The sequence below is a fragment of the Melanerpes formicivorus genome, unplaced genomic scaffold, assembly GCF_026170545.1.
Source record: "Melanerpes formicivorus ecotype bairdi unplaced genomic scaffold, bMelFor1.0.p_v2 SCAF_2, whole genome shotgun sequence".
NCBI classification, from domain to species: domain Eukaryota; kingdom Metazoa; phylum Chordata; class Aves; order Piciformes; family Picidae; genus Melanerpes; species Melanerpes formicivorus.
The window spans coordinates 1,868,197-1,895,913 of NW_027142354.1; the positions used below are offsets into that span (position 1 = coordinate 1,868,197).

General features: G+C 44.8%; 1 protein-coding gene across 1 annotated transcript; it reads right to left on the bottom strand.

Annotated features, from left to right (window-relative positions):
• TBX18 (T-box transcription factor 18) lies at window positions 1-27,717 on the bottom strand. The gene is made up of 8 exons (XM_068149010.1): window positions 26,979-27,717; window positions 25,983-26,166; window positions 24,354-24,455; window positions 21,050-21,221; window positions 12,596-12,763; window positions 9,762-9,826; window positions 5,666-5,760; window positions 1-4,072 (listed from the first exon to the last, which is right to left on the bottom strand). The coding sequence occupies exons 1-8, from the start codon at window positions 27,715-27,717 to the stop codon at window positions 3,348-3,350; spliced, it is 2,250 nt and encodes a 749-aa protein (XP_068005111.1). The 3' UTR covers window positions 1-3,347.

A 27,717-nucleotide genomic window follows, 5' to 3' on the forward strand; every position in this document is an offset into this window, starting at 1 on the left:
GGCATTTTTGTAAAATACAGATATATATAATATTATAAGATATAATGCATATAACAGCATTTACTGTATTGACAAAAAGCTAGCCTTTTCACAATGGCACACCAGGAAGTATTTACAATAGCATCCAACTCTTAAGGAACAAATGTTTCAAGCAATATTGTGTGGTTATATGATAAGAATAATTTGGGGGTGGGGGGGGGAAGGAAATAAAAAATAAGAGACCAGTTCTAAAAAATTCCCAGGCCATGAGCACACACTCTTGCCAGAAGCACCTCTGTGAAAACCCACACACAGCTCTGGGGTGTTTCTGTTTTCCTCTTGTAGGAACAAGCATGAGTTAGCTCTTCCACGTTTGTACCTAGTCACAGCCTTTAAGATGACATGGGTAAGTGTCTTTTGGTTTTTTCCCAGTACAGACAAATTGTACCATTCCTCCCATTTAAAGATTTGCCCCACTGCAACACTCCAGGGTTTTGTTTAGAGCAGGGATTACTATCACAGAATCACAGAGTGGTCTCTGTTGGAAGGGACCTCCAAAGGTCGCCCAGTCCAACCCACTCTGCAGTCAGCAGGGACATCTTCAACTAGATCAGGTTGCTCAGAGGCCTATCAAACCTCGGCCTGAGTACCTCCAGGGATAGGGCCTCAGCCACCTCCCTGGGTAACCTGTTCCAGTGTTCCACCACCCTTATAGGAAAGGACTTGTCCTTACATCCAATCTAAATCTGCTCTTCTTTAGTTTGAAGCCATTGGCCCTTGGCCTATGACTGCAGACCTTTGCAAACAACCTCTCTCCGTCCTTCTTGTAGGGCCCCTTCAGGTACTGGAAGGTTGCTACCAGGTCTCCCTGGAGCCTTCTCTTCTCCAGGCTGAACACCCCCAGCTCCCTCAGCCTGTCCTCACAGCAGAGGTGCTCCACTCCGCTGATTACTTTCATGGCCTTCCTCTGGACCCACTCCATCAGGTCCATGTTGAGGGCTCCAGACCTATACACAAGCTTCTTGTTAATTCAAACCAATGGACTATGATAAATGATGTGACTGAAAATTTGCCCATTTTCTACAGATCTTAGAACCAGTTCACGTCATGAGTGTGAGGGTTTTGAAAAGTCTTTTTTAGCAGTGCAGGTCTCTGCTAGGAGATCCACCTCAAAGGACACTGCAATGCCAAAACCAGTGACAGGCCTCAAGCACACAAATGCTCTTTGCTATCCTCCCACGTGAGCTCCACCAAGCCATTCACCTGTAATGTACTGACCACAGTACGGCAGATGTAAAGACAATCTTCATCTCCAGCATACTTGGCACCCTTTCCTGCGAGGCAGAGAAGTGCTATCATCACACTTTACAGAAGAACAAAATCAGATAGGGAGAGGCTGAGTGAATTGCCCAAGATCACTTGGGAAGTTTGAGACAGCAAAGAAGCAAACCCGCATCTCCTCAACTGCGCCCTCTGGACTTTTCCAGCTTTGAGTGAGAGTTTCCTACACGTCTTCTGAAACATAAAAAAACACATAACCAATAGAAATAAAGCTTTCTCCAAGCACAGGCTTAAAAGACTGCTGTGGTTTCCCTTCTACTCCCAGGAGGAGACAGCAAGATGCACATTTCTGCGTGCAGTATCTCCACCCCACTGAAGAAATGAGCTGCAATGATTCTTTCCTGACGTGGGAGCGGTTTGAGGCCACTGTTTTCTAGAATAGACAGAGAACGTCTTGAGACTCAAAACACAACAAACTACCTTCACCAAAACAGTCTAATACAGACAAACCTAACATCTGAAAGGCCCCATTTTCCTTCAGTGCTGACTGGGGAAGCATTTTCAACTACCTTTGTAGCCACTTTATAATGCCTTCGCATCACCTGCATCACGTAATTGAGGCCCAGCACAACGCTGAAGCCAACCCATTCTCTCAGGCATTAAAATCTGTTCCACGACCTCTGTGGTTCAGCTGCCTCAGCTATGAGGCAGCTTTTGCAGCAGGACTGATGCACACTAGGGCAAGTGCAGTTGAAGATGAGGGCAGAAATTTTACCATGGAAAGCGTCTCTCCGTTTCTTTGTCACTCTGGAGAAGCCTGGTCAGGAGCAGATTGCGATCTGCATTCTTACAAGTGCCATTTAAAACCAGAACTGGGAAGGAAGGGAACCTCTCCAGTTCCAGGGCAAAAAAAAAAACTGACTGAGAAACAAAGCAGCAGAGAGGCAGCTCTGCTTCCAGAAACACTTGTGGGCAAACTAGGTCATCTGCCTAAATCAATACAGGCAATGAATTTATGAGATACTGAGGATGGAGCAAATTTTGCCCTTACTCAAAAAAAAAAAAACCCAAAACCAAAACCCAACCCCAAAACATAACAGAGTAAATGAGTAAAAACCAGTAATGGGTTCTTCTCATCTTGCTTTTTTTTTTTCCCCTCTTTTTCTAAATCAAACCTGCATTTTCCTTTAAAACAAAGTAAACAATACAAAGCTACATTATAATATCCTACTGTCCAGTAAATGTCTTACAGGCAATATTTATGGAGGAGAAAACAAAAAATATGCATCAAGCCCTTTCCTGTGACGAAAAGGAAGCAGCCCAAAGTTCATTCTGTAGCAAGGAATGCTGCTGCTTCTGCTGCTGATTTAAATTACTCCCATCACCACAATTTTCACTCTTTTTCTTCAAATGCCTAACCATAAATCTACACTAACACCGAAAGAAAAAAAATCCTAGTGAGAATTCTGTGCCCTTGATAAGCTAAAAAGAGAGTACCATGAGAAGGCAAACTAAACTTTCTGTTTACTTTGTAAATAATCCATTAGCTAAACTTCTATTTCAGGCTGGATGCTTGATGCTTAACACTTGAAAGTCCAAAATACCCTTCGCATCCCTGACAACTTAAATCAACTTACAAAATGCCTTTGGTGCATCAGTTGTATGAATGCTTTAAAGAAACTCACTAGCACTATAGGAAATGTAAGTGGGCTTGTTTGTGTTGTTTAATACTCCAAGTGTCATTTCATTCTTTAAAGGGGTTAGAACAGAGGAGGTTGGGGGGGATGGGGGGGGGGGAAGGGGAGGAAGTCTTCCTTAATTTGTTGCATATGTCTCAACGTGTTATACAACTAAGTGTATTATACCAGCAAACTAAAGCAGGCTGCGCCACGGCGAACGCTGTGTAACTCAAAATAGGAGAATAATCTGGCCACAAGCAAGTCAGAAATTCAGTGAAACTTCCTCTCATATTATATATACACACACACACACACACTCTTTACAAGCTACATCCAGTGTCCGCTCGTATTCCGAAGAGAAATACATCGTAGACACCAAACACACTGTACTTTTACTTAAAGGCTTCATCAAACCATATGTGCAGACACTTGAGAAGAGGAGAGTGTTAAGCTTCCTAGGGTCCTGGAGTCAAAGAAATTCTGCTGCCCCCCACTGCTAAGTAAGTGCACTCCTTCCACGGGGGGCAACATCTGCCGATCCGTCATGGTTCCGCTTGGCGAGGACCCCAAGAAACTTCCTTGGGAAGAAACGATTTTCTCAGGACTGGCAGCCAGTTTGGGGGAGGTGGAAAAGTTGTATCCATAGAGAGCACAGGGACTGTGCAGTCTAAACGTGTTGTAGGAGCCTTGGTGGGTTTGATTAGCGGTGAAGGCATTGCCGGATGGGGATGGCATGATGTACTGGAGCTGCGGGGACATCCCTGAAATCTGCATAGACAAGCCAGTCTGCGGGCAGCTGAAGGCATCCCCGTCGCTGCCGCTCATGGACATGTTCACAGTTGTGCTGCTTGACACACCAACGTAGGAGGGAGTCCTCGGGGGTGCAAACGTCTCACTGCTCTGGTTTGTGAGCCTGTTGTAGGTTTCGGCCAGGGAGGTGCTGTATCTGTTCAGGGTCAAGCCTGAGCGGGCACAAGCTGTGTAGTCAGCTGGAGCAAGGCTACAGAGCTGGCTGGTGTTGGGACTGAGGTGGAAGGCCGGAGACGAGCAAGGGGAACCCGGCAAAAGGTGAGGGTGGGTGGATGGCACTCCACTGCCAGAGCCCTGGAGTAAAGTAGAGGAACCTGCATTTCCTGGAAAAGAGTATTACAGTGTAAGAAGAATGCTGGGAAAGGTTCTCCTTAGGTGACAGATGGAGACCTTTGTCTTTTGTAATAACCTGTGACATTAAACATGACCCAAATTAAAAGAATACTGGGGGAGGGTAGAGGAGGGGATGTGTATGGCACATGCATACTGTTAATGAAACAACCCAACCCAGAAAGATAGTTAGTTATACATTTGCCACAACCACCCAATACACAGAGCTCCTGCCCAGAAGGCTAACTACTCTTTATCTGATACTAGGAGGAAATTGCATGGCAGCTAAGATGCAGCAAACTAAGCACCACACCACCAGCAACCTTCTTCAAAATGACAGATTTTGTGTTCTCTGCTTTTGCCTAGAGTGAGCTTCAAGCACTGTCACTGTCAGAGCAGCAGCTAAGGAACCAGCAGCTCCTTAGCTCAATCATAGAGGCTCTCACAGCGTAACAGCTTCAGGAAGGTTCACGACTTCAGAACAAAACATTTCCAATTTCTACCCAAAAAAAAAGAGGAGAAAACTTCAGAAAAAGTGTAGACTGAGTACTGTGCATGGCTGCTTCATTTTTTTTTACTGAGTAGGTGAAGGTTTAGGTTTGCAGCAAACTGCAAACTGTCATTCTCATAGCAACAAATTCTTTAACTGAACAAATACCCGTGCTGAATGCTCTGTTTTTAGGTCTTTAAGGACCAGGAAAGCTTTCCACAGGAGAAAACCAATTCAACTTTTTATTACTTATTAATTACTTGAGAGGATTTTTCTCCTTTCATACCTTTTTTTTTTTCCCCCCTTAAAAACACAGAAGTAATTCCTACATTGCAGCTTGGATGTGTACAATGGACATCACCCACAAACGATCTCTACATCATGTTTTTAGCCAGATGAGGAATAGTTTCTTTTCCATCCTTTAAAAACTGGCATTCTCCTCCACATGTGGTCTGATTATCTTTGCAACCTAACATTTATATTGCCACAATGGTTAAGCCAGCATTAGTTTTCTGACTCAGAATAACTCTTGATGAGAGGTACTGGCCTGCGCAGGGGTTGGTTGGTTGGTTGATTTAGAATAGAATAGAATAAACCAGGTTGGAAGAGACCTTCAAGATCACCGCGTCCAACCCATCAACCAATCCAACCCACCTAAACAACTAACCCATGGCACCAAGCACCCCATCAAGTCTCCTCCTGAACACATCCAATGATGGTGACTCCACCACCTCCCCAGGCAGCCCATTCCAATGGGCAATCACTCTCTCTGTATAGAACTTCTTCCTAACATCCAACCTAAACCTCCCCTAGTGCAGCCTGAGACTGTGTCCTCTTGTTCTGGTACTGGCTGCCTGGGAGAAGAGACCAACATCCACCTGTCTACAACCTCCCTTCAGGTAGTTGTAGAGAGCAGTAAGGTCACCCCTGAGTCTCCTCCTCTCCAGGCTAAGCAACCCCAGCTCCCTCAGCCTCTCCTCACAGGGCTTGTGTTCCAAACCCCTCACCAACTTTGTTGCCCTTCTCTGGACACACTCCACCAAGTCAACATCCTTCATGCATTTTTGTTTTGAAAGAACACAAACAGGACTGTTACCTTGTTTGGGTATCCCAGGTATATCTTCAAAGGTAAGTGTCCTCAGAGAAGGTCTCCAGAAGGCGTAAGACTCTACCAGCGCTTCCAGACCCATTCTGTTTGGAACATAAATACCCTTGTGTCATGAAAGAAAGCTGCATTTTGTTACAAGTCTCTGGATACTTCACCTCAGAAAACATAATCATGAAATGTTCCTATTTGTTATTGTGAAGTTCATTTTGCTTTTCAGAAAAGGGCCCTACATTTTCACCCATGAGATCACTGTGATCTGCAGCCACTGCACCATCAGTACACAAAAAGATTCGCAACTCCGTAAGGCTGTGTAGTGGTTTGAAGGAAGGTAATTCAAGAGGAGAAATGACATTAAATGGGTCATACTTAATGCCAATATGACATTTCCTTAAGAGCAACTGCTCTAACTGCCAGGGGGATGATCCCTTATTTCTGCCTAGAAGAAAGGTGATCTACTGACTACTTCCATTAAAACAGGAGAAGTGTGGCCAGCAGGTCGAGGGAGGTGATCCTCCCCCTCTACTCAGCCCTGGTGAGACCCCACCTGGAGTACTGCCTCCAGTTCTGGAGCCCCTGTTACAAGAGGGATGTGGAGGTGCTGGAAGGTGTCCAGAGAAGGGCCACAAGGATGATCAGAGGGCTGGAGCACCTCTCCTGTGAGGACAGACTGAAGGAGTTGGGGCTGTTCAGTCTGCAGAAGAGAAGGCTCCGAGGTGACCTCATTGTGGCCTTCCAGTATCTGAAGGGGGCCTACAGGAAGGCTGGGGAGGGACTTCTCAGGATCTCAGGTAGTGATAGGACATGGGGGAATGGAATGAAGCTGGAGGTGGGGAGATTCAGGCTGGACGTGGGGAGGAAGTTCTTCCCCATGAGAGTGGTGAAACCCTGGAATGGGTTGTCCAGGGAGGTGGTTGAGGCCCCGTCCCTGGGGGTGTTTAAGAACAGGCTGGATGAGGCTCTGGCCAGCCTGATCTAGTGTAGGGTGTTCCTGCCCATGGCAGGGGGGTTGGAACTAGATGATCCTTGTGGTCCCTTCCAACCCTGAATGAAACTATGAAACTATACCTGGTCATTACCAATGAGCTGGAAAAACCACCCTTACAACATGAGCAACGTTTGGGTGTACAGCTCTTTTGCTTCCCAAATGTGTAAAGCAATGTTGTGCCTCGGTTATAACATGCTGAGCAAAATGCCCCTGGAAACGAAAAGCCTTCTGTCATTTTCTTTCCACAGTATTGTGAGGAAACGAATAACTGGGTAGAAAATTGTGGCAAGACAGTACTCAGAATCTCCACTTCCTAAAAGTAAAGGCTCATTTGGTTTCTGACATAATTTTGTGAATAATGCACCTCAGAGGTATAATTTTGCTGTTAATTTTGGCTGCTGGGCCCCAAAGGTCTGGTAAGTGTCAGCATCAGGCACACACCAAACACAAGGCTTTCAGCAGGCAGCATTCTGTAAGCTCAAATTATGCAAAGAGCCCAATTTGAAGCTACCAGCACGTTCTTCTGACACCGTTTCTTCCCTGTTGCATTGCCAGCAGGATCACAAACCTATGTCAGGAAACATTTAGAAAGTCTTCATTAGCTGAACCCTGGACTAAAAAGACAGCCTTCATTTTCTGCAGTAATGGTGAATTTTCATTTATAGTTAAAAGTGGAGATAAAAGCCACCTCCTGGAGGAGTGTAGCCAAGGCGATAATTTACACAAGATGCCCTCCAGCAATTTCCACATTTTATCACCACCCTCATTTATGCTATCAAATGGCCAAGTTTATTTAACAAAACAGTTATGTTTTTCCCTGAAGTATTTAAAAGGGAGAAATTCTGGTCCTCTCCAGAGTAGAAGTTTTTATAGGGTCAAACCTAAGGCCCAACCGAAGAATGAAACTATTCTCAGCACATAAATTCTGCTGCACTTTGCAAATGCACAGGGAATGCTTTTAAAAGGTGAAGCTACTGATTTCTGTGAAATAGCCTGTGGGACTGAACAGGACTGACCTGAAAGGGAAGATTTTTAATTAAACAGAATTCTGACATGCAGCAGGGCAGAGTAAAATAGCTGCAATAATTAAAACCAGCATTGAAAAGTTGCATGTAACAGTACCACAGGGGTGGGGTGGCTTTTTTGTGTGTGTGTAACACTTTTTTGTTGCAGACTCAAATGCCTCAGTGAGACATACACTGGCTAGAACAACAAAGATTATAGTATCTTAGCACTGAATTTCATTGTTTAACAACAGACTGAGTTAATAATCAACTGAGTGAACCAGTAATTTACCATTTTAAAAGAAACTTTCCTCAAAACTTCAAAATCTGAGCTGCATTCTCAAGCACAATTAACACAAAGAGGCCAGCAATACTGATGGCCTGAACCAAATTTATTCTTCATAGTTAACTCCCCCCCAAAAAAAACTCTCTGTCCCCTCAAAAATCCCTAGTCCTACAACTGGATCTGCATGGTTGCAGATGCAGTGCTCTCATTTCACCTATGCTGTCCTTGAGTAATACTTGGGCTGCCTGACCACATTAAACACAGTCCAAAACTTTTCTGAAGTACTTGTTCCTCCCTGTTTTCGAGGGCAACCTCTCTTGTTTCATGTAACTTGATGGAATAAATTCTAACTCCACTTAAACTCAGAAATTTCAGAGGAGGTAGAGCTTCACACTGCTTAGGAGGCTCCTCAGTACTTCATTTTTTAGCTTTGCAAATGCCTATGCAGAGCTATCACACAGGGCAGACACAACAACTCTCTTTTCCCCAAGTACACACAGCGTATTTGGCTGCTCTGCCACTGCCTTTATCTGGAAGCTACTGCTCACTTTATTTCAAACAACAGGGTTACAAAGGAGGACAAAACTCTTTAATTTACAACAGCAGTTTGGGGGATCCCTTCCAGGCCCTAGGACAGGGCACAGCAAACTGATTCTTGCTAGAAGACAGAAACTTTAAAGAGAGCACCAACTGTGGAGTGCAAACTGAAAAAGTTACTCAGAGGGAATTTCTGTAAACCTTTACAACTATTTTCATTTGCTGCCCAGTCTCAATATCTATGTAACTCTGGTGGAAGCACAAAATAGGCTTTGATGCTGTAGCCACTACTAAGAGTGGAGCTCAACAAAGCACCTACCAAAAGATCCTCTCTGAGCATTCCTACCAGCACACCGTCTGCTTCCTTCTCTGCAAGGCTAGGTCATAAATACAACAGCTGTAGACACCAAACTCAATACAGTCACTGGAACTAATGTGTAATAGGCACCACAATTAAATGCTGCTTTTTTTAGCTGGAATGGTTTAACATGCAATTTGTAACAGTCTTAAGTATTTTGTACTAAACAGGTTTTGGACAAAATACCTCATCAGTACTGGCAGATGGGACTACACTCGAGTCTCCACTTTGCACTACTCAGATTCCCCACTGCTATTTTGAAAGATTCATGGATTAAGAGAACAAGCAATTAATCAGCCCAACCACAACATAAGAGGTGGAAACTGGGCTCATATCAAGGTCCTCTGTAGCCCAGTATGAAAGGCATTCATCTAGGATGTGGGCTTAGAACTCCTCAGGCTAGAGACACAGCTGAAGACAGGTTTCCAGCTTCCCAGGCAAGTGTACTAAATATAAGGTTACTGCAAGAGGCAATTCAGTTTTTCCACTTTTAAGAGAAAACAAGTCATTCATCCCTACTAAATGCCACTTACAGGGAAAAAAAGGCCTGAGCTTTTTGCTTGACTCTGGTACCTGTAATTTGTGTTTCCAGTTAGATGATTTCAGGAGCAGCCTGAAATCACAGACCTGAGTAGGCATTCACTTCATTTGCAGCCTTTCACAGTATGCCATGGCTTCCATCAAAAGGAAATCTGAGTACCTGAGTCAAGCCATGTGCTAATCCATTGACCTAGGTTAGAGGAGCAGAAACAGGAGCCCACCAGAGAGGACATTACTGGGGAAACCTAAGCACTCCCTCTAGCAGTCTGAGTCCTCAGACTATCTTGTCTGTGAATACAGGTATTGCCCTTGACCAGCCTGCATAACCCAATTCTGTCAGCAGTAACAAGCCCACCTCCTTCCTCAACACCTACCTGTTACGTCCCGAATCTCTAAACCCTTTGGCGAATGGATTTCTATCGATCTTCAGACGAGTTATCTGTGAAAGTGAGTCAAGAGATTATCACCAGCAAATTCACCCAAGTAATGCACAACATTACTACCCTGGCAGAGTTAAGCTGATGGTGGAGTAGCAACATCTTCACAGTTGGGTGGTTTAAGATGAGTGTCCTGAAATAGAGCAAAATAAGGTCCAGCCTTCCAATCATTTATGTTTTGCAAATCCCCAGTGCAGCTAATAGGCATTTAATTAATGCTACTTCCATGGAAACATGAGGAAAAATGTTTTCACTGTGAGGGTGACAGAACCCTGGAACAGGCTGCCCAGGGGGGTTGTGAAGTCTCCCTCCCTGAAGATATTCAAAACCTGCCTGGACGTGTTCCTCTGTGATCTGCTCTAGGTGATCCTGCTCCGGCAGGGGCATTGGACTGGGTGATCTTTTGAGGTCCCTTCCAGCCCGTAACGTTCTGTGTCCAGTTCTGGGCCCCTCAGTTTAAGAAGGACATCGAAACACTTGAACGTGTCCAGAGAAGGGCAACAAGGCTGGGGAGAGGCCTTGAACGCAAGCCCTATGAGGAGAGGCTGAGGGAGCTGGGATTGTTTAGCCTGGAGAAGAGGAGGCTCAGGGGTGACCTCATTGCCTTCTACAACTACCTGAAAGGTGGTTGTAGCCAGGAAGGGGTTGGCTTCTTCTCCCAGGCAACCAGCACCAGAACAAGGGGACACAGTCTCAAGCTGCACCAGGGGAGGTTTAGACTCGAGGTGAGGAGGAAGTTCTTCACCGAGCGAGTCATTCGGCATTGGAACGGGTTGCCCAGGGAGGTGGTTGAGTCATCGACCCTGGAGGCGTTCAAGAGGAGATTGGACGTGGCACTTGGTGCCATGGTCTAGTCATGGGGTCTGTGTTGATAGGTTGGACTTGATGATCCTCGAGGTCCTTTCCAACCTAAGTTATACTGTGATACTGTGATACTGTGATTCTGTGAAATGGCAGGTTGGAATTCTTAAGAGAAATCTTCTGGTAAATGTCATTCTTCCCTTAAGAGAGTATACTGTTTAACTGCAATAAAATTTAAACTACATCTTATTTCTGTATGGGCCACTAGGAAGTGTGAAAAGAGATTACCTCTAGGCTATTCCCCTCCCCATAAAAATAAAACAGCAAACCAACCCCAAAATACTTGCAATTTATTTAAATAAAGGGTTCAGGCACCTCATATTTATAGCTCAGTATTTACACAGCTCCCCTGCTCTTCACTTTGTAAAGATGCCTGCAAAAACTTGTGTGGAATTCATCATGGAATCATAGAATTGTTGGGGTTGGAAAGGACCTCAAGGATCATCTAGTTCCTAACCCCCTGCCATGGGCAGGGACACCTCACATTAGATCAGGCTGCTCAGAGCTACACCTAGCCTGGCCTTAAAAACCTCCAGGCATGAGGCTTCTACCACCTCCCTGGGCAACGTATTCCAGTGTCTCACCACCCTCATGGGGAAGAAGTTCTTCCTAACATCCAATCTGAATCTACCCATTTCTGTATTTTTTCCATTCTCCCTAGTTGTATCATTACCTGACACGCTAAAAATTCCTCTCCAGCTTTCTTGTAGGCCCCCTTCAGATACTAGAAGGCCACAATGAGGTCTTCTTGGAGCCTTCTCTTCTCCAGACTGAATAGCCCCAACTCCCTCATCACAACACTAACTAGGGTTATGGCTACATATGTTAATACTTTAAAAAGTGGTAATCAGAGCCACACATTGCAGTCACACAACCTGCAGTTTACTTTTGGCCTTGAACCTGTGTGAACCAAGATAAACTACAGTTAGTAACATGCTGAATACAGTTAATGAAAACAACTGCAACTTGGTTCGGTTCTCAGCTTCTCTGTTAAGGCCCCTGGAGCCAGGAACAAAAGTGCTTTAAAAGGTCTATCCAGACATGTATTGACACTCAAGGTACAAAAACACCTTTAAAAATAGACTGCTCTTTGCCTTGATCTTCAATGCTGGATCTATAATTAAGACACCATTACCTAGGTTAATTAGGCTGCCTGATGACTTTTTACATGCAGCATATAGCCTACACAGCCTGAAGTCTCAGCTCTAGCCTCCAGGTGCTGCTGCAATACTACCAGTGAAAGCCAGTTGGAATAAAAAAGTGTAGACAATGCTTTTTAAAAGGTCATATAACAAAAGTATCTGCTTTTCATAGAATCATAGCCTGGTCTGGGTTGGAAGGGACTTCCAAAGATCATCTATTCCAACCCCCCTGCAGTAAGCAGGGACATCCTCAACTAGATCAGGTTGCCCAGAGCCCTGTTGAACCTCACCTTGAATATCTCCAGGGCCCCAACCACCTCCCTGGGCAACCTGTTCCAGTGTTCCACCACCATCATGATAAAAAACCTCTTCCTAACATCCAATCCAAATCTGCTCTTCTCCAGTCTGAAGCCATTGCCCCTCATGGGCAATGAGTCGGAGACTGGATGGGGCGCTTGGTGCCATGGTCTAGTTGACTGGATAGTGCTGGTTGATGGGTTGGACTCAGTGATCTTGGAGGTCTTTTCACACCTGGTTAATTCTATTCTACTCTGTTCTCATTGTACCACTACAGGCCTTTGCAAATAGTCTTTCTCCATCTGTCTTGTAGGCCCCCTTCAGTTACTGGAAGGTGGCTATCAGGTCTCCCTGGAGCCTCCCCTTCTCCAGGCTGAACACCAGCTCCCTCAGCCTGTCTTTGTAGCAGAGGTGGCTCCTATCTCTCACTTCCCCAAGCCTGTCAAGTGCTAAGCAGAAAGCCCAAGTTACCTGTTGATTTTGATATGCTGTGACCGTAGTGAAAACTGTCTCTGGAAAGGAGAAAGCTTTCACCCCTTCTCCTGCAGGGATAGGCTTGATGGGGGACAGGTCATCTCCACAGTCTTTTCGGATGACGTGGACACGAGGCTGATACTTATGCATAGAGTGAAGGATAATCTGTGTAGTCATGAAAGGAGAAAGATAACATTTATTAGAAAAGACACCCCGCCGGTTCAGGACTAATAGCTTTTTGGAACAGATTATGGTATGTGTTTACCAAGCCACTTACTGGAAATCCAATGTTTTCTTTAACCTCTGAAGGTTCTTGTTACAGTAGTCTAATCCCTGTGCATTTATGTTATTGCCAATTCTAAGCATTTAAAAGTTACGACTGGGGAGCTCCAAAGTCAGAGGCTGGCTCAATTGAGCCCAGCTCCAAACAAATAAATAAATAAACCAAACTCAGGAGTGAAGGCCTGGTCCCGGCGGAATTAGAAAGTTTTGGGTATTTTTCACTGGAGCCTGGATTTGATCTGAGAGGAATTAATAGCAGCAGCATTTGCCTTTTGTTTTTGGAACCTTCAGGATAGGCTTTTTTCCTGAAGACTGGAAACATATCTTGTTTTGAACACAAGCAGAGCCTCTCACACGCCAGAGAAGCAGAAACTAAGAGGAGTACAGTGACACCAAAACCCCAAATTCTGAAGCAGAAACTAAGAGGAGTACAATAACACCAAAGCCCCAAATTCTGAAGCAGAAACTAAGAGGAGTACAGTAACACCAAAACCCCAAATTCTGAAGCAGAAACTAAGAGGAGTACAACACCACCAAAACCCCAAATTCTGAAGCAGAAACTAAGAGGAGTACAATAACACCAAAACCCCAAATTCTGAAGCAGAAACTAAGAGGAGGACAATAACACCAAACCCCAAATTCTGAAGCAGAAACTAAGAGGAGTACAACAACACCAAAACCCCAAATTCTGAAGCAGAAACTAAGAGGAGGACAATAACACCAAAACCCCAAATTCTAAAGCAGAAACTAAGAGGAGGACAAGAACACCAAAACCCCAAATTCTGAAGCAGAAACTAAGAGGAGGACAAGAACACCAAACCCCAAATTCTGAAGCAGAAACTAAGAGGAGTACAATAACACCAAAACCCTGAATTCTGAACCAGAAACTAAGAGGAGGACAATAACACCAAAACCCCAAATTCTGAAGCAGAAACTAAGAGGAGGACAAGGACACCAAAACCCCAAATTCTGAAGCAGAAACTAAGAGGAGTACAATAACACCAAACCCCAAATTCTGAAGCAGAAACTAAGAGGAGGACAATAACACCAAAACCCCAAATTCTGAAGCAGAAACTAAGAGGAGGACAATGACACCAAAACCCCAAATTCTGAAGCAGAAACTAAGAGGAGTACAGTAACACCAAAACCCCAAATTCTGAAGCAGAAACTAAGAGGAGTACAATAACTCCAAAACCCCAAATTCTGAAGCAGAAACTAAGAGGAGTACAGTAACACCAAACCCCAAATTCTGAAGCAGAAACTAAGAGGAGTGCAGTAACACCAAAACCCCAAATTCTGAAGCAGAAACTAAGAGGAGTACACTAACACCAAAACCCCAAATTCTGAAGCAGAAACTAAGAGGAGTACAGTAACACCAAAACCCCAAATTCTGAAGCAGAAACTAAGAGGAGGACAATAACACCAAAACCCCAAATTCTGAAGCAGAAACTAAGAGGAGGACAATAACACCAAAACCCCAAATTCTGAAGCAGAAACTAAGAGGAGTGCAGTAACACCAAAACCCCAAATTCTGAAGCAGAAACTAAGAGGAGGACAATAACACCAAAACCCCAAATTCTGAAGCAGAAACTAAGAGGAGGACAATAACATCAAAACCCCAAATTCTGAAGCAGAAACTAAGAGGAGGACAATAACACCAAAACCCCAAATTCTGAAGCAGAAACTAAGAGGAGTACAAGAACACCAAAACCCCAAATTCTGAAGCAGAAACTAAGAGGAGTACAGTAACACCAAAACCCCAAATTCTGAAGCAGAAACTAAGAGGAGTGCAGTAACACCAAAACCCCAAATTCTGAAGCAGAAACTAAGAGGAGTACAGTAACACCAAAACCCCAAATTCTGAAGCAGAAACTAAGAGGAGTACGATAACACCAAAACCCCAAATTCTGAAGCAGAAACTAAGAGGAGTACGATAACACCAAAACCCCAAATTCTGAAGCAGAAACTAAGAGGAGTACGATAACACCAAAACCCCGAATTCTAAAGCAGAAACTAAGAGGAGGACAATAACACCAAAACCCCAAATTCTGAAGCAGAAACTAAGAGGAGGACAAGAACACCAAAACCCCAAATTCTGAAGCAGAAACTAAGAGGAGGACAACACCACCAAAACCCCAAATTCTGAAGTGTTAGTAAACCTAGATTGGTAGTGCACACCAAGAATATCAACACCCAAACTTCTCCCAGCATACAAAAACTCAATTAAGAATCAATTATAGCAAGGATATTACAGCAAGTATATGAACTCACGGGGCATAAATTAAACACAAAGAAACCCCTCTTGTTACTGCTCTGAAATTTTAGAGGATATTTAAAGTACAGATTTCTGCCCCCCCCCCCCCCCCCATTTCACTCCACTAACCACTACTAAAATAGGAGATTTCAAGGAAAAAAAGAAAAAATTGGAAGCTCAACTATTATTGTTGGAAGGCCTCAGAAATTAGTAACTCGATAAATAAATAGTCCTATGGCTATTGGCCTGTGGAACCCCTAATCAACATTCAGGGGAAGCTTTTTAATTTCCTGCTCCTTGAGTAGCCTCAGAGTGTGCATGTGCTCAGGCACTCAACAGAGCCCCTATGCCAGACACCATGGAAGTTCATTCATCCAAATGACCTAGAGGAGGTTACATTCATTTGGATAAGCCAGAGTTTGGCTAGCTTAGAACGCTTGGTCCTGGCCAGATGACATGACCTTGCTGTGGATAATCCAAGTCTCTGGCTAATCAGGGGGTTTATTAGCCTGCAGCTAAGGCTTTTGACAGTGACATCACAGGCTCCAATTAATTTGCTCTGGGAGTGCTCTATGATGTTCTCATATGAAGCCTTTTCCCAGTTTCTGAAACCTTGCACAGAGCAAGATTTTTATCTTGCAAATGTGTATTCTCTTTTACAACGCTCCTTTCAGTTCCCTGCTGGCAAAGATGCACAAAATGAAAATGTAGAGAGGACAGCACATTCCTGACCCTGTTTTTCTGTGAACACCCAGGGACACCAGGGGAGGGACTGGTGCAACAGAAAAAAAGCATTATCAAGGAAAGCCCTGGTCCACTGTTAAAACCCACCTATAAAACTCACCTATATGCTCTGCCTTGCCATCTGCTTCAGGGCCACTGAGCGTGGCACGTTCTGCTCCCACCTCAATCACTTCACCCCATGAACTCTGCAGTGTAAACCACCACTTGCCCACATGGTGGACTTGAGCATACACGATAACCCAGACAGCTACAAACAGCTCACGTATCAGAACGAAGCGATGCCACGGCAGCACGGAGATGAACACTTCCCACTGCTTATCTGGATGGCTGCTATTACAGCTAAACTGCCTCTTGTCAGCTCTTAAGAGCAACCTGGCTTGGCTCTGTGCTCTGCTGACATTTCCTGGGCTGACATGCTGCTGGACAATCAGCTAAGAAATGTTTAGTTGTCTATTTTGTAGCACGCCCTGTACAATGGGATCTTTGTTATCAATCACAACGCTGAATTCTAAGTAAATCATTCATAATTGCAGAACCCTAGTGAATTAAAGAGCAACACTACAAAGAGAGGGCATGAAAGGCAAGGGAGATGCCACAACCACTTTGGAAACAGTTTAGCTCTATTAATTCTAAGCATCTCCAAAAGTATCACCTAAGGCTGCTGTGAAGGAAAAGCTCTGAAAACGAGATTCCTGTTTTTCACGGTGCTTGCACATTTAACAGCACACATAGGATCTCACAGCTTATCTACAGGAGCAGCAACTTTCCCTTCATACCTTTAAAAGCCACCAATACAAACAAACAATCAAAATCAACCAGCCAGAAGTCTTACTGAACACAAACCAGCATGGCTTTGCAATTCACAGCCGAAGAGCCTGCCTTGCCCTACGAACTCCTCACAGGGCACAACCAAAACATTTCGTGGGGAAATAAACCTCTTTCCCCAAAGGCAAAATTACTCACCACAGCAGCTGTCAAGACATGATTATCAGATGGAAGACACTGCAGCAGGGAGCCCACAGGTAGGCAGCAGGGCCAGGCAACAGGCTGGCAAGAGCAAAGGCAGTGAAGACACCCACAGTACAGACAAAACTGAGATTACCTTCAGGACTATCTTCTCAACTTGGTTTCTGAGAGATGCTGCCATGATGAGGCCTCAGCACTGACCCTGAGTTTGGGTACCACTGTGACACGAATGTCAGAGCCGGCACAAGCAAAAGCCTGACTCATAGGGGGGATGCCAATCCTCTGCCAGCTTGACAGCACACAGATGGCCCAGTCACATCCCCATCAATGGCATGATCCTCACCTTGATGAGGTTTTCACCAAAAATCCTCCTTTACCCCCTTTCAAAGCCCAGGCTTTCTGCAGGCAGGGAAGTGTGCCTGGCCAAGGAGCACAGATTCCCTCTTCACAAAGACAAAAACTGCAAGTGCAAACGCTGATGCCTCCCAGCTTTTCATTGTGACCATTGTAACTGCCTATTGCCTGTAAGCAGATCCTGCTACTTGGAGCCAGCTCTGGGCAGAGTTTGAGTCTGTCTATGCTTCCAGCCTCAACCCATTTTCAAATGGAAAGGAAAAAAAAACCCCAGAAGAACACCAACACACCAACCACCAAGGAACAATTAACACGCTAACAGCCTCATTTGCACTAAAAGTTAAAAGATGTTCCTCTGCATCAAAAACTACTCAGTTGAAAAGCATGGAAAACAGCATTAAAAAATATTGACTTTTCCCCCTCCACTGAAAGTCAGATTAAAAAAATGGCATCAAAACAGACCAAAAATCAGCCAGCTCTAACCCGCCAAAGGGAAAGACCACTTTTACAATGCAGCACTTACTCCACAGATGAGAGAGGGATGAGAAGCATTAACAGAGTGCCCAGACCACACACTTCTCAGTGTCAGCTGCAAAATGCAAGGTTACTTTTTCCTTACCTTTGCAATTCAGATGGTAAGAGACAAACGTCAGTGTGTGTCTTACAGATGTCATCAGGCCTTAATGCCACTATGAGCATGCAATCTTTCCAAAGCTGAGAATTCACCCTGGGACTCATTTTTGAGATCAAAAACACACAAGGAAAACATAGCCTTGTAAATTCCGCTTGATCTCCTCAGCCTGCAAGTGGAATCCATGTATCAGAATGTCCTACGTGCAGATGTACTTCAAAATCTCTCTGCAGAACAGCACTGTAAGATTACATTGTCACAAACTCCCACTCAAAATACTGATGAAAATAGCAGCAGACAGGATGGAGCCCAGAAAGTGGTCAAGCAGCAAAGCAAGTTGTCTTAGAGATGGCTGATCTCCTTTCACAAGAAGCTAATCTCATGCCAAGGCAATGCAAGAGGAGGTGGCTACCACAAACTACTACCACAATATAAATATTCCACAGGAATACTACCTTAGCATCTCTTTGTAAATACTGTCCCCATTCCCATGGCCATGGGTCACTTCTCTCACTGACTCTGAAAGTCAATACTCCAGAACAGGTAAAAGGGCGCTGGACGGATCTCACGCAAGCTCCTTATTCTCAACGCCTGCAAGATCAAAACCTAGCCCTGGGATTTTAACACACAAACTTCTGTGGAGCACAGGAAGAAAAAAAAAGGGAAAGAATTTCAACAAGGACTGAAGTCCTACAACCAGACAGCATGGAAAACACAGCCAAAGAACAACAGCTAAAGCTTGACACTGCTTGAACTACTGGAGGAATGATGGCGGACTTTAGAGACCCCACTGAAGCTTCTCTTGAGGTCATTCTGCTTAAGGAGGAGAAAAAAACCCACTAGCTTTCTAATAATCTAAATCATACTCCACCTCCCATATGGAGGTGGGAGAGTCAGAACACTGGATGTAAAACCAAGTATTTGAGGGACAGTACAGCCTTGACCCTTAGCTCTTGTAATCCCCCCCCATCCCTCCCCTGGTACACTCCGTGGAGAAAAACGGTTCCTTCCTGCTCATGAGAAACAATTGCTTTTTATATTCATCACAAAATATGATTATTCGTTTTCCATTATTGCTGGAGGCTTTCAGAGGCTACATAGCTTTTTTCAATACAGCATTCCACATTACCATAGCTTTAAAAGAAAATATGTGCCCATTGGAAGAGACACTTTTCTGCTTTCTGCTTGCGCCTTTTCTGGTAATTATGAATGACATGTTTGCAATTTCCCAGATTTGAGGAACACGACATTATTTTACAGTCATCTTTCTTTTGTCCTTTCATTTCAATCCTGCAATCTCCATTTTTTGGGGAGGATGGGGCACGGCCGTAGGGCTGGAGCAGTTCAGCGTGTCTCAAATCACTTCACTTGGGCTTCCCTTCACCAGTTTCCAAACCAAAACACTCCGCTAAAGACCAGAAAATTTATATCCCCTCGCATTATGAATAATGGCGTGCTGTGTACACTACACAGGTTTCAGCTCAGAATGAAAACAAAGCTAAGATCTGGAAGGGGGAAAATCCAGCAATACAATTCTCTGCATAGCTGAGATTTTATCACGGGGCGGTTTATGACTGCGAGCGCGCGGGTGGACCACGGCACCAGGTCTCATCCCCCTGAAATGAGTGAGTACAAAAAAAATCAGCCAACCTGCTCTCTGTTGGAAAAGTGACATCTTGCCATTCGCCTCCACATCACTTTTTAAAGCCATTACAATATACACAAGACTTGGAGAAAGCAATTCCAGCTCCAGGAGAGCTGCAAATACACAAATGCTGAGGAAACTAAATGAGCTACGTGCGCTAACCTTCATGCAAACAGACCCCGTCCAATGAGACCACGCAACTCTGATGCTGGAAAGAAGCAACACAAAACATTTTTCTTACAACCCTAAAGAAAAGCAGTGCCAACTTAAGAGATGGGACTACCTCCATGTGAAGAAAGAGTGCAATAGAATTATGAACAGCATTACACCAATGTTTTTTATCCCTGTTAACACATTTACTAGCTCAGTCCAGCCAGTCTCCTGTATTCCTGCTTCTGCAGCAGAAAATCTATAGCTCCTGCACCATTCGACCAGAGCCTCACCTTAATCTCCTGTGCAAACATAAATGGCGGGAGAAAACATCTCAAACTAAGAACTGGACTACATATTGACAAAATACCCTGCTCTGTATCACAGAAGCACAACAACACTGAAAAATGCAAAGAACTTTTTTTGTACCCTGTGCCAAGTCCATTTTCCTCAACCCCCTTCCATGAGGGAGAAAGTAACCTGATTAATGAATTGGGCTACGCTAAGGACAATGGAATCCACATCCTGTCTCAAAACCTGCCTCCAAGATTTTAAAGCTCCACCACTTGGAACTCGATGTTCCTCCCGAAAGGAAGCTAACATTTGCCATTTCTTACAGGACCTTGCAAAATTAAAAGACTTCACCCTGACTCCAACCCCTTTCTCGTTTTCTTAATTATTTACTGGAGCGTCAAGCAAAACTATCTGAGGGGTTGCTGGAAAGATACTGCCTTACATCTGTCATGTTTCAACAGCGTCGAAGAGAAAAGGAAATATTAACATAACACATTTTGTCACATTAGATAATGTCATAACTAAACAATTTAGAACTTGCAAACAGAACACTCATACTGCATACGTCTTCGCCAGTTTTTGCAGAAGTAATGAGCCTCAGCTGTGAAAGGGTCTTGCTTCATAAGGTATGCAATAAATCATTATCAGAGCGAGCCCAGCTCCCATGTTGTTCGCTCTTGACTGCAATTATTAACACCTCCTGGGATTTCACACAAATGTTTAGGTTAAGAAAATAGTTAAGTGTATTTTTATTCGCATGAAGTTATTACACACTATTAATGTTCCTCCCAGCCACTTGTGAATTGCAGTGTCCTTTTTGATCGGAGCACAAGTTTGCGACTAACACACTCGGTGGGAAAACAGGAGAGCAATTCTGCCCCTTCATATTAGGCAATTTAGCCTTGTAAAGTCTTACTTTGCAGATGGAGCTCTGTTCTTGAGGCAGGAGTAAAACAGCAGGCTCTAATAAGCAGTTAATTATCAGAGTAGAAAGTAAGCAGATTTTAAATCTGGATGGTAAAGTTCCAAAAGAGCTTTGAAAAGTCAAGCCTATTTCTGGCCCCCTGAAAACTGTGTGTCAGGGCTGAGCAATGTGCCTACACATAATACTGCAGAAGAGCAAGTACTCACATGCCCTTGATCGTCCAGCTCATTATTGGTAAGCTTCAGTTTGTCAAAGCTGATCACTTGTCTCATCCACGTCTCCCCAGAGGCAGGTGAATCGGGGTGAATATAAACACGAGGGGGTACTGGGGAGTCAGCATTCCCAGCCACCATCCACTTGGAGCTATGATAAACGTACCTACAAAAGAGCCAACAAATACTTACAACCACAAAACCAAAATAATTTCTATCAGACCCATTCAGTATTAGTAGATTAAGGGCCAGACACACCACAAGAACTCAACAAAACAGGAAAGGACAAAAAAAAAATTGAAGTTGAGGGTTCTTTGCTTCACAGTTACCTGAAAAAGCAAAGTTAAACTACTCTCTGCTCTGCCCCTACTCTTCAAATCAGTAACAGCCTTCACACTAGGCTCCACACTGAGCTTTAAGCTGGTGTCAGTTCATCGATTGCTGCAGCTCTGCTCTGCACAAGAGTCAGCAAACAGGGAAGAACCTAGGTCTTCATTTACCAAATTGAGTAGGAACTCCACGTTTGGAAGACTTAACGTGTTGAGTTGAATAGAATTATAAAGTTATTGAAGAGAAAGAACATTATGATTGGGAAAAAAAAAATGAAACTACATCATACTATCCTCTTGCTATTTCTGCAAGACCATATTCAGAATTTTTCTTGAATAGTGCTGCAGAAAGGCTTAAAAATGAAAAAATAATCCACAGACCATATTTAATTTGGTAGGCCAATGCTGATAAAGTAAGTTTCTAAGAAAAACACTGCCTGCTTGGGTAGAAAACTTATTCTGAAGGCAGACACTTCACAGGACAATTTAAAAAGCATTAACTGAAATATTAAAGATTTTTTCCCCCTCAAGTACAGTAAAATTCCAGTGAGACAGCTGTATTTGAAAATTCAAGCAACAAAGACTTCATCAAATAATTTGTTTGTACAATCCAGTTCCTTATTAGAAAAGGACAAACAACATCCAACCTTAGTGATACTGAATACTGAATACAGTAATTGGAAATGAGAATAAAATGATCCAACACGTGCTTTGTTCCACACAATTCATATCTAGCTGTAAACTGAGATCTAGAATGAGGGCAAAATTCTCTCCTTGAGATAAATTCCCAACTCCAGATCACACAGTCAAGTGTTAGCATGTTTTTTTTATTTAGTTAGTATTTATGGGCTTATACTAAATCAGTACTTCCTGTACAAAAATAAATCAAATCATTAACACACAAAATATTTTGAGCACCAGCTTGAGCTTCCAACTATTGACAAAAAAAAAAAAGGCCCCATTTTTCTAGAGGTCTACACCCAGTTGTTATTTTCTTCATTTGCATTTAGTTTTGCTGTCTGCTAGGAGAGCTGAAGACTAGGCTCCATATCTGAACTCCTCCTGCATCTTTCCAATCTAAAGATCTGCAGGACAGTTTGCAAAGCCACAAGAATGACCACAGGTGAAATGAGTTTCACCAATAAAACATAAATAAATTGAAAGTCACAGATTGCACAGCAAAGAATGAAAAGTGGAATCTAGCAAAACATGAGAAACATTAGTATTTAGGGGGAAGGTAAAGGCATGGTACTAGTAGACAGCACAGAAATCTGATTTTGCCATCTAAGGAAATAATGCCCTTCACAGAGCTTTTTGTTAAGCTACTTCAGTTATCTGGGCACCACGCATCAACACCGGGCAGGTAGTGCAGCTCAGGGATGTCCACACTTATTTTCAGTGGAATAAGGTTTAAACAACTCCTATTCAACATAACTGGGTTTAATTTTTTAAGATTAATATTTGTATCATTTGTATTCAGCTTGAAACATTTACCTGGCTTTTTCTATCAATTAAGGAATCGCTCAGACCTTCTAAGAATGATACACATGGAGTGCAAAGTAAATGTGCACACACACAACATAAAGCTTGACAAGGGCTTCCATTTGAGCTGTACTGCTCTGGTCCAAAGGAAAAAAATGCATTTTTTTCTCTATGGTACAGTCAGGAAAGCCTGCCCTAACTTACTGGACATTCTCAGCACTGCTATCTGCACCTTATTGAAAAACACAAAACCTAAAATGGTCCTAAGAAATGTTTGACAAATCATATGAGTAAAGGATAAAATTGCAGTTAATGAGGTAAGGACACATAAGAAACACAGGGCAGTGCTTGCTTAGGAGACAAAGCAGGATGGAAACAAGGCACCGTTCCTACAATCCAGCCTTCAGCCTTAGTCTGAAATATTCCTGGTTCTACATCAGCCTTAGTCTGAAATATTCCTGGTTCTACAATCAGACCTGCAGTGGTTTTTCCCTAGATCATACTAAGTACAGGGTTGAAACAATCAAACCAGCAATTGGTAAGGATCCTGCCTCCACTGAAGTACTTGGCCAGGCTCCTGGCTGCCCCAGAGCATGAGATCGCATCTGTAAAGCAAGACCTACAAACCATCTACAACTCACAGCAGTAACTGCTGTGGGCCCAATCCTGCAAACATTTCACAGAGTCCAACTAGCTCCCCCAAACCGGGACTGTCCTCAAAACAGTGTGAGTTTCAGCATCTAATTCCTACTCTTAAATGTTCAGAGAACAACTACTTTTGCTCCTCGCATCATTGCTCAGACAGTAATGCCATGAACTCTTTCAAAAACAATCATCAGAAACATCACCCTTTGTGAACCTGAGCAACCCAGTATGTGAGAGATGACCAGCTTTTAAATTAAATTGTGTAATCAGTCTGAAGCACCACCAAGAAAGCTTATGTGCCATTGTGGCAGGCTGAAACTTCCCCCCAACATGAAATTACCAGTTATTTACATTCTACTCCTTTCTGTTCGACGTCTGAGGAAGATTTTCCAGGCACAGCCTGAAACTACCACAGCCATTAAAGGCTATTAATGCCATTAATTGATGTTAATGCCGTTCAGCCACAGAAATAAGTGCATTTTCATATTTATTTGTTACTAGGCAACAATTCCCACTGACACGATGAGGAATAAAACAGGGCAACGTTTCCTGACCGCACCAGAACCGCACTCTCTGAAAGCCAAAACCTGAGCATCTGCCCGCTGCACACATGCAAAATGAGGCAAATGCATGAAGGGCTTCAGCAGGAATTTCAGTTGGTTTTGGATACTCTGCACAATTTTTTTTTTAATGCACTGAGATAAAAATATGAAACTGAAGGAGAATTAAACACAACCTTCTGCTAATTTATGTAGTGTTAACGCTTCCTTGCGATAGCCAAGCTCCCTATGGCGTGCATCCTATGGGTTGGGGTTTTTTTTTTGCCTTAAAAATCACCATACCTGTATCTTTTGTTATCCACTGGCACAATATCCATAGCAATATAATACTGCTGATGTGGGTCTAAACCTGAGATCTTCACTCTCATTGCGGGAAACATCCGCCTGAACATGGAAAGAGAGAGGTCATGTTTAATATGAAACAGACTCGGGAACGGTTGTTTAGGAAAAGTAACTGGTTCGTGGGATTTTTCTCGTTCCTCCTTTTAGGCTACAGAGTCCTTTTGGACGATTACAGTTACACAGACATGAAATGGCCCATTCGATATGTCAAAACAGATTTCTAAAGTGCATTTACTCGAACAATGCTTCATATGTTTTGAGATACGCTTTGGGAGTACAGCCATTACCACATCATTTCAACTTTATTGTTAGACAGTAAATCATTCGGTTTGGGGACTTGACTTCGGCAGCGCACGCATTTGTTGGAGATACTGACTAGAAATACATTTCTGAAGATGTGCAAGCACCACCTCCGTGCCCAGGAAGACCAGTCCTTACAGAATTGCAAGTTACCACTGAAGTTTCAACTGACAGCAGCAAATGGTGTATCATTTCTGTAGCAGCAAATTAGAGAGCACAGCGACACAATTATAACACTGCAAGAATGCCGTTGTGTAAAAGCCAAAGTGCCATGCTGTAACCCAACAATATGGTATTTATTGAGACAGGACTTCCTGTCTGCAACTTACTAAAGGTGAAGTGCAAGAGCTACTCTGCCTTTGAAAGGTATAGTAAAACTTCCTTATTGAAAGCAGAAACAAATCTACGAAGTAATTTCTAAGAAGGAGGAAAAAAAATAACCAAAAAAACCCCAACAAACAAAAAATCCAAACCAACAAAGAAAAAGAACAAAACTCAAATGTTGACGATTTAAATCCTTCTGCAGAGAAAATTATGTAATTAACCAATTCGGAGGTTTTAACGTAAAAATGCACTACTTAGCTCATGCTTGGCATGCCTTCTGTCAAGAAAGTTCATTCTTGAAGCCAAAAAAAGAAACGTCCTAGTGACGAGCCGGCTGCAAGGTAATGAATGGTACTTTTCTGCCTTTTATAACAACCGAGAGCCGTTCCAGTTTATTCAGTATTTGCCGCTGTTACGTACATATATAAATCAATTAAAAGTCGTTATTGGAAAGAAAAATCCTATCTCTCCTATTTCTGAATAAGCAGGAGGGTGAAGCTGACTGCGGTTAACTAGTTTTTGCTGTTATTTCAGTGCACCTGTAAGATAAAACAAATTCCCCGACTGGACTCTCTTAAGACAAATGTTGCTTTGTGCTGCTGAAGACCGCGTTTCAATCATTAATAAAGCCTCTCTGCAAACGTAGAGGGGAGCATATGGATTCAATAAAATATGTTTTTGTAATTTCTAATAAGTTCAGATACTTTTATACTACCCAGGTTTTCACCATGTGTATCCACTGGAAAGGGGAAAAGTTTCCCCTCAGAAGGACACGGCGCTCCCAGCTCTGGCCCTAATGAACAGGAAACCCGAACGCCACATGCTCCTGTGCCCATCTAAAATTATCGCCATCTACCTGCCTCGTAAATCTGGGGGGTTCCCCCCGGGTTTTACCCGCTTTGATGTGCCCGACCGCCCTGGCAAAACCCCGCGGGTGCCCGTTACCTTCCTGCCTTGGTGATGATCATCTCGGTGCCGATCTCGTGGAAGCGCTTCCAGAGCTCGGCTCCCTGCAGGTCCACTCGCGGCGCCTGCGGCGTGGGCAGCGGTGAGCTGGGCCTCGAACCCTTGGGGGAGCCGCCGGGGGAGGCGGGCGGGGAGCCCGCCAGGAAACCTTCCTCGCAGCCGCCTGCAGAGAGAGCAGATTGCTGAGGAAGCATGAGGGAACGTGGGATCCTCCACACCGGCGAGCTCCCACTGCCCGAGCCGGGCCGCGCCGATTCGACACCGCTCCGGTCCGGCAGGGCTGACGGGCTGCGACGGGCCAGGGCCGCGGCCTTGCGGGCCGGGCCCAGGGGAGACCCGAGTGCCAGGCGGCGAGAGGGCCTCCCCGACGTGGATCCCAGGGACCAGCCGCCCCCAGCACTGCGCCGAGCTGGCCCGGGCCAGAGCAAACGTGCGGCGAACCCGGACCGGGCCCAAGCGTGCGGCTTTGGGTCCGTGGTGCGAGGCCGGGGGCGCATTTCGTTTGCAGCGTTCAGCGCAACCGGCGCCGGCCGAGGCCTTCTGCCCCCGCAGCGTCGAAGTGCAGTCCCGTCCGTATACAGTAAATTACGGACACATACATACATGTTTTGTATATATATATATACACACACGCTGTTACACACACACTCCTAGCAGTACACATATGCGTATGCATCGTATGAGCGGTCTTCCCGCCTCCTCGGGAACAAGCCTCCAGCTGTTGCTCCACCGCGCTGCGGCACGGGCAGCTCCGGCCGACAGCCGACCGGCTCCGCGCCGCCGACTGGGGCCCGGCCAGCCCCGCGAGTTTTAAGCGGCTACACCCGCAGCAAGGACTGGGGAGATTGTCCATGCAGTGTGGAAAGGCAGAAGAAATAACGAGGAAACGAGTGCGGGCTGAGGGAGATGGAAGACAGAGCCCGGGCGGAGGAGCGGGCCTCCCGACCGAGCGGCAGGTCGCGGGGCGGCACTCACCGGCGGGGGCGCGGGCGGCGCAGCCCAGCTCCATGTCGCCGCAGGTCCTGCCGACGGCGGCGGCAGCAGCGGAGCTCTTGGCACAGCAGCCGCTGCCCCCTTCGTCCTCCGCCGCCTCGTCCTCGCTGCCCAGCTTCCGCCGCTTGGGCTGCCGCGGTAGCGGCGGCGGCTGCTGCTGCTGTTGCTGCTGCTTCTCGGCCCCGATGAGCGCCTCCACAGAAAAGGCGTGAGCCTTGAGGCTCATGGTGGTGCCGGGCGAGGACCGCCGCTTGTCGGCCATGCCCGCCCCCCTACAGCCCGCGCATCCAGACGCGCCGAGGCCGCCGGCACCGGCACCCGCGTCCGGCCAGCCGCGCCGGCCGCCCTCCCGTTCTCCCAACCACGCAGACAAGGGGCTGGGGCTTTTCCTCGCCTTTCTTTTTAAATCCGAGTTATCAGCCAAGATTTTTTTTGGTTGTTGTTGTTTGGGTTTTTTGGTTGGTTTGGGTGTTTTTTTTTTTCGGGGGGGGGGGGGGTGGATTTTTAAAAAGAGGAAAAAAAAAAAGTCTATTCCTTTCTGCAGAGGCTCTCCTTCTCTCCCCCTCCTCCTCCTCCACGTTCTGCCCCGTCTGATGGGCCAGGCAGGACTGACATGGGTAACAAACGCTCTGCGGACACAAATTAGGGCTTGTAATTGAAATTTGTTGCCTTGATCTGTCAGCACTTCCAGGCAGGAGACCGGTGGGAAGAACTCGCTCAT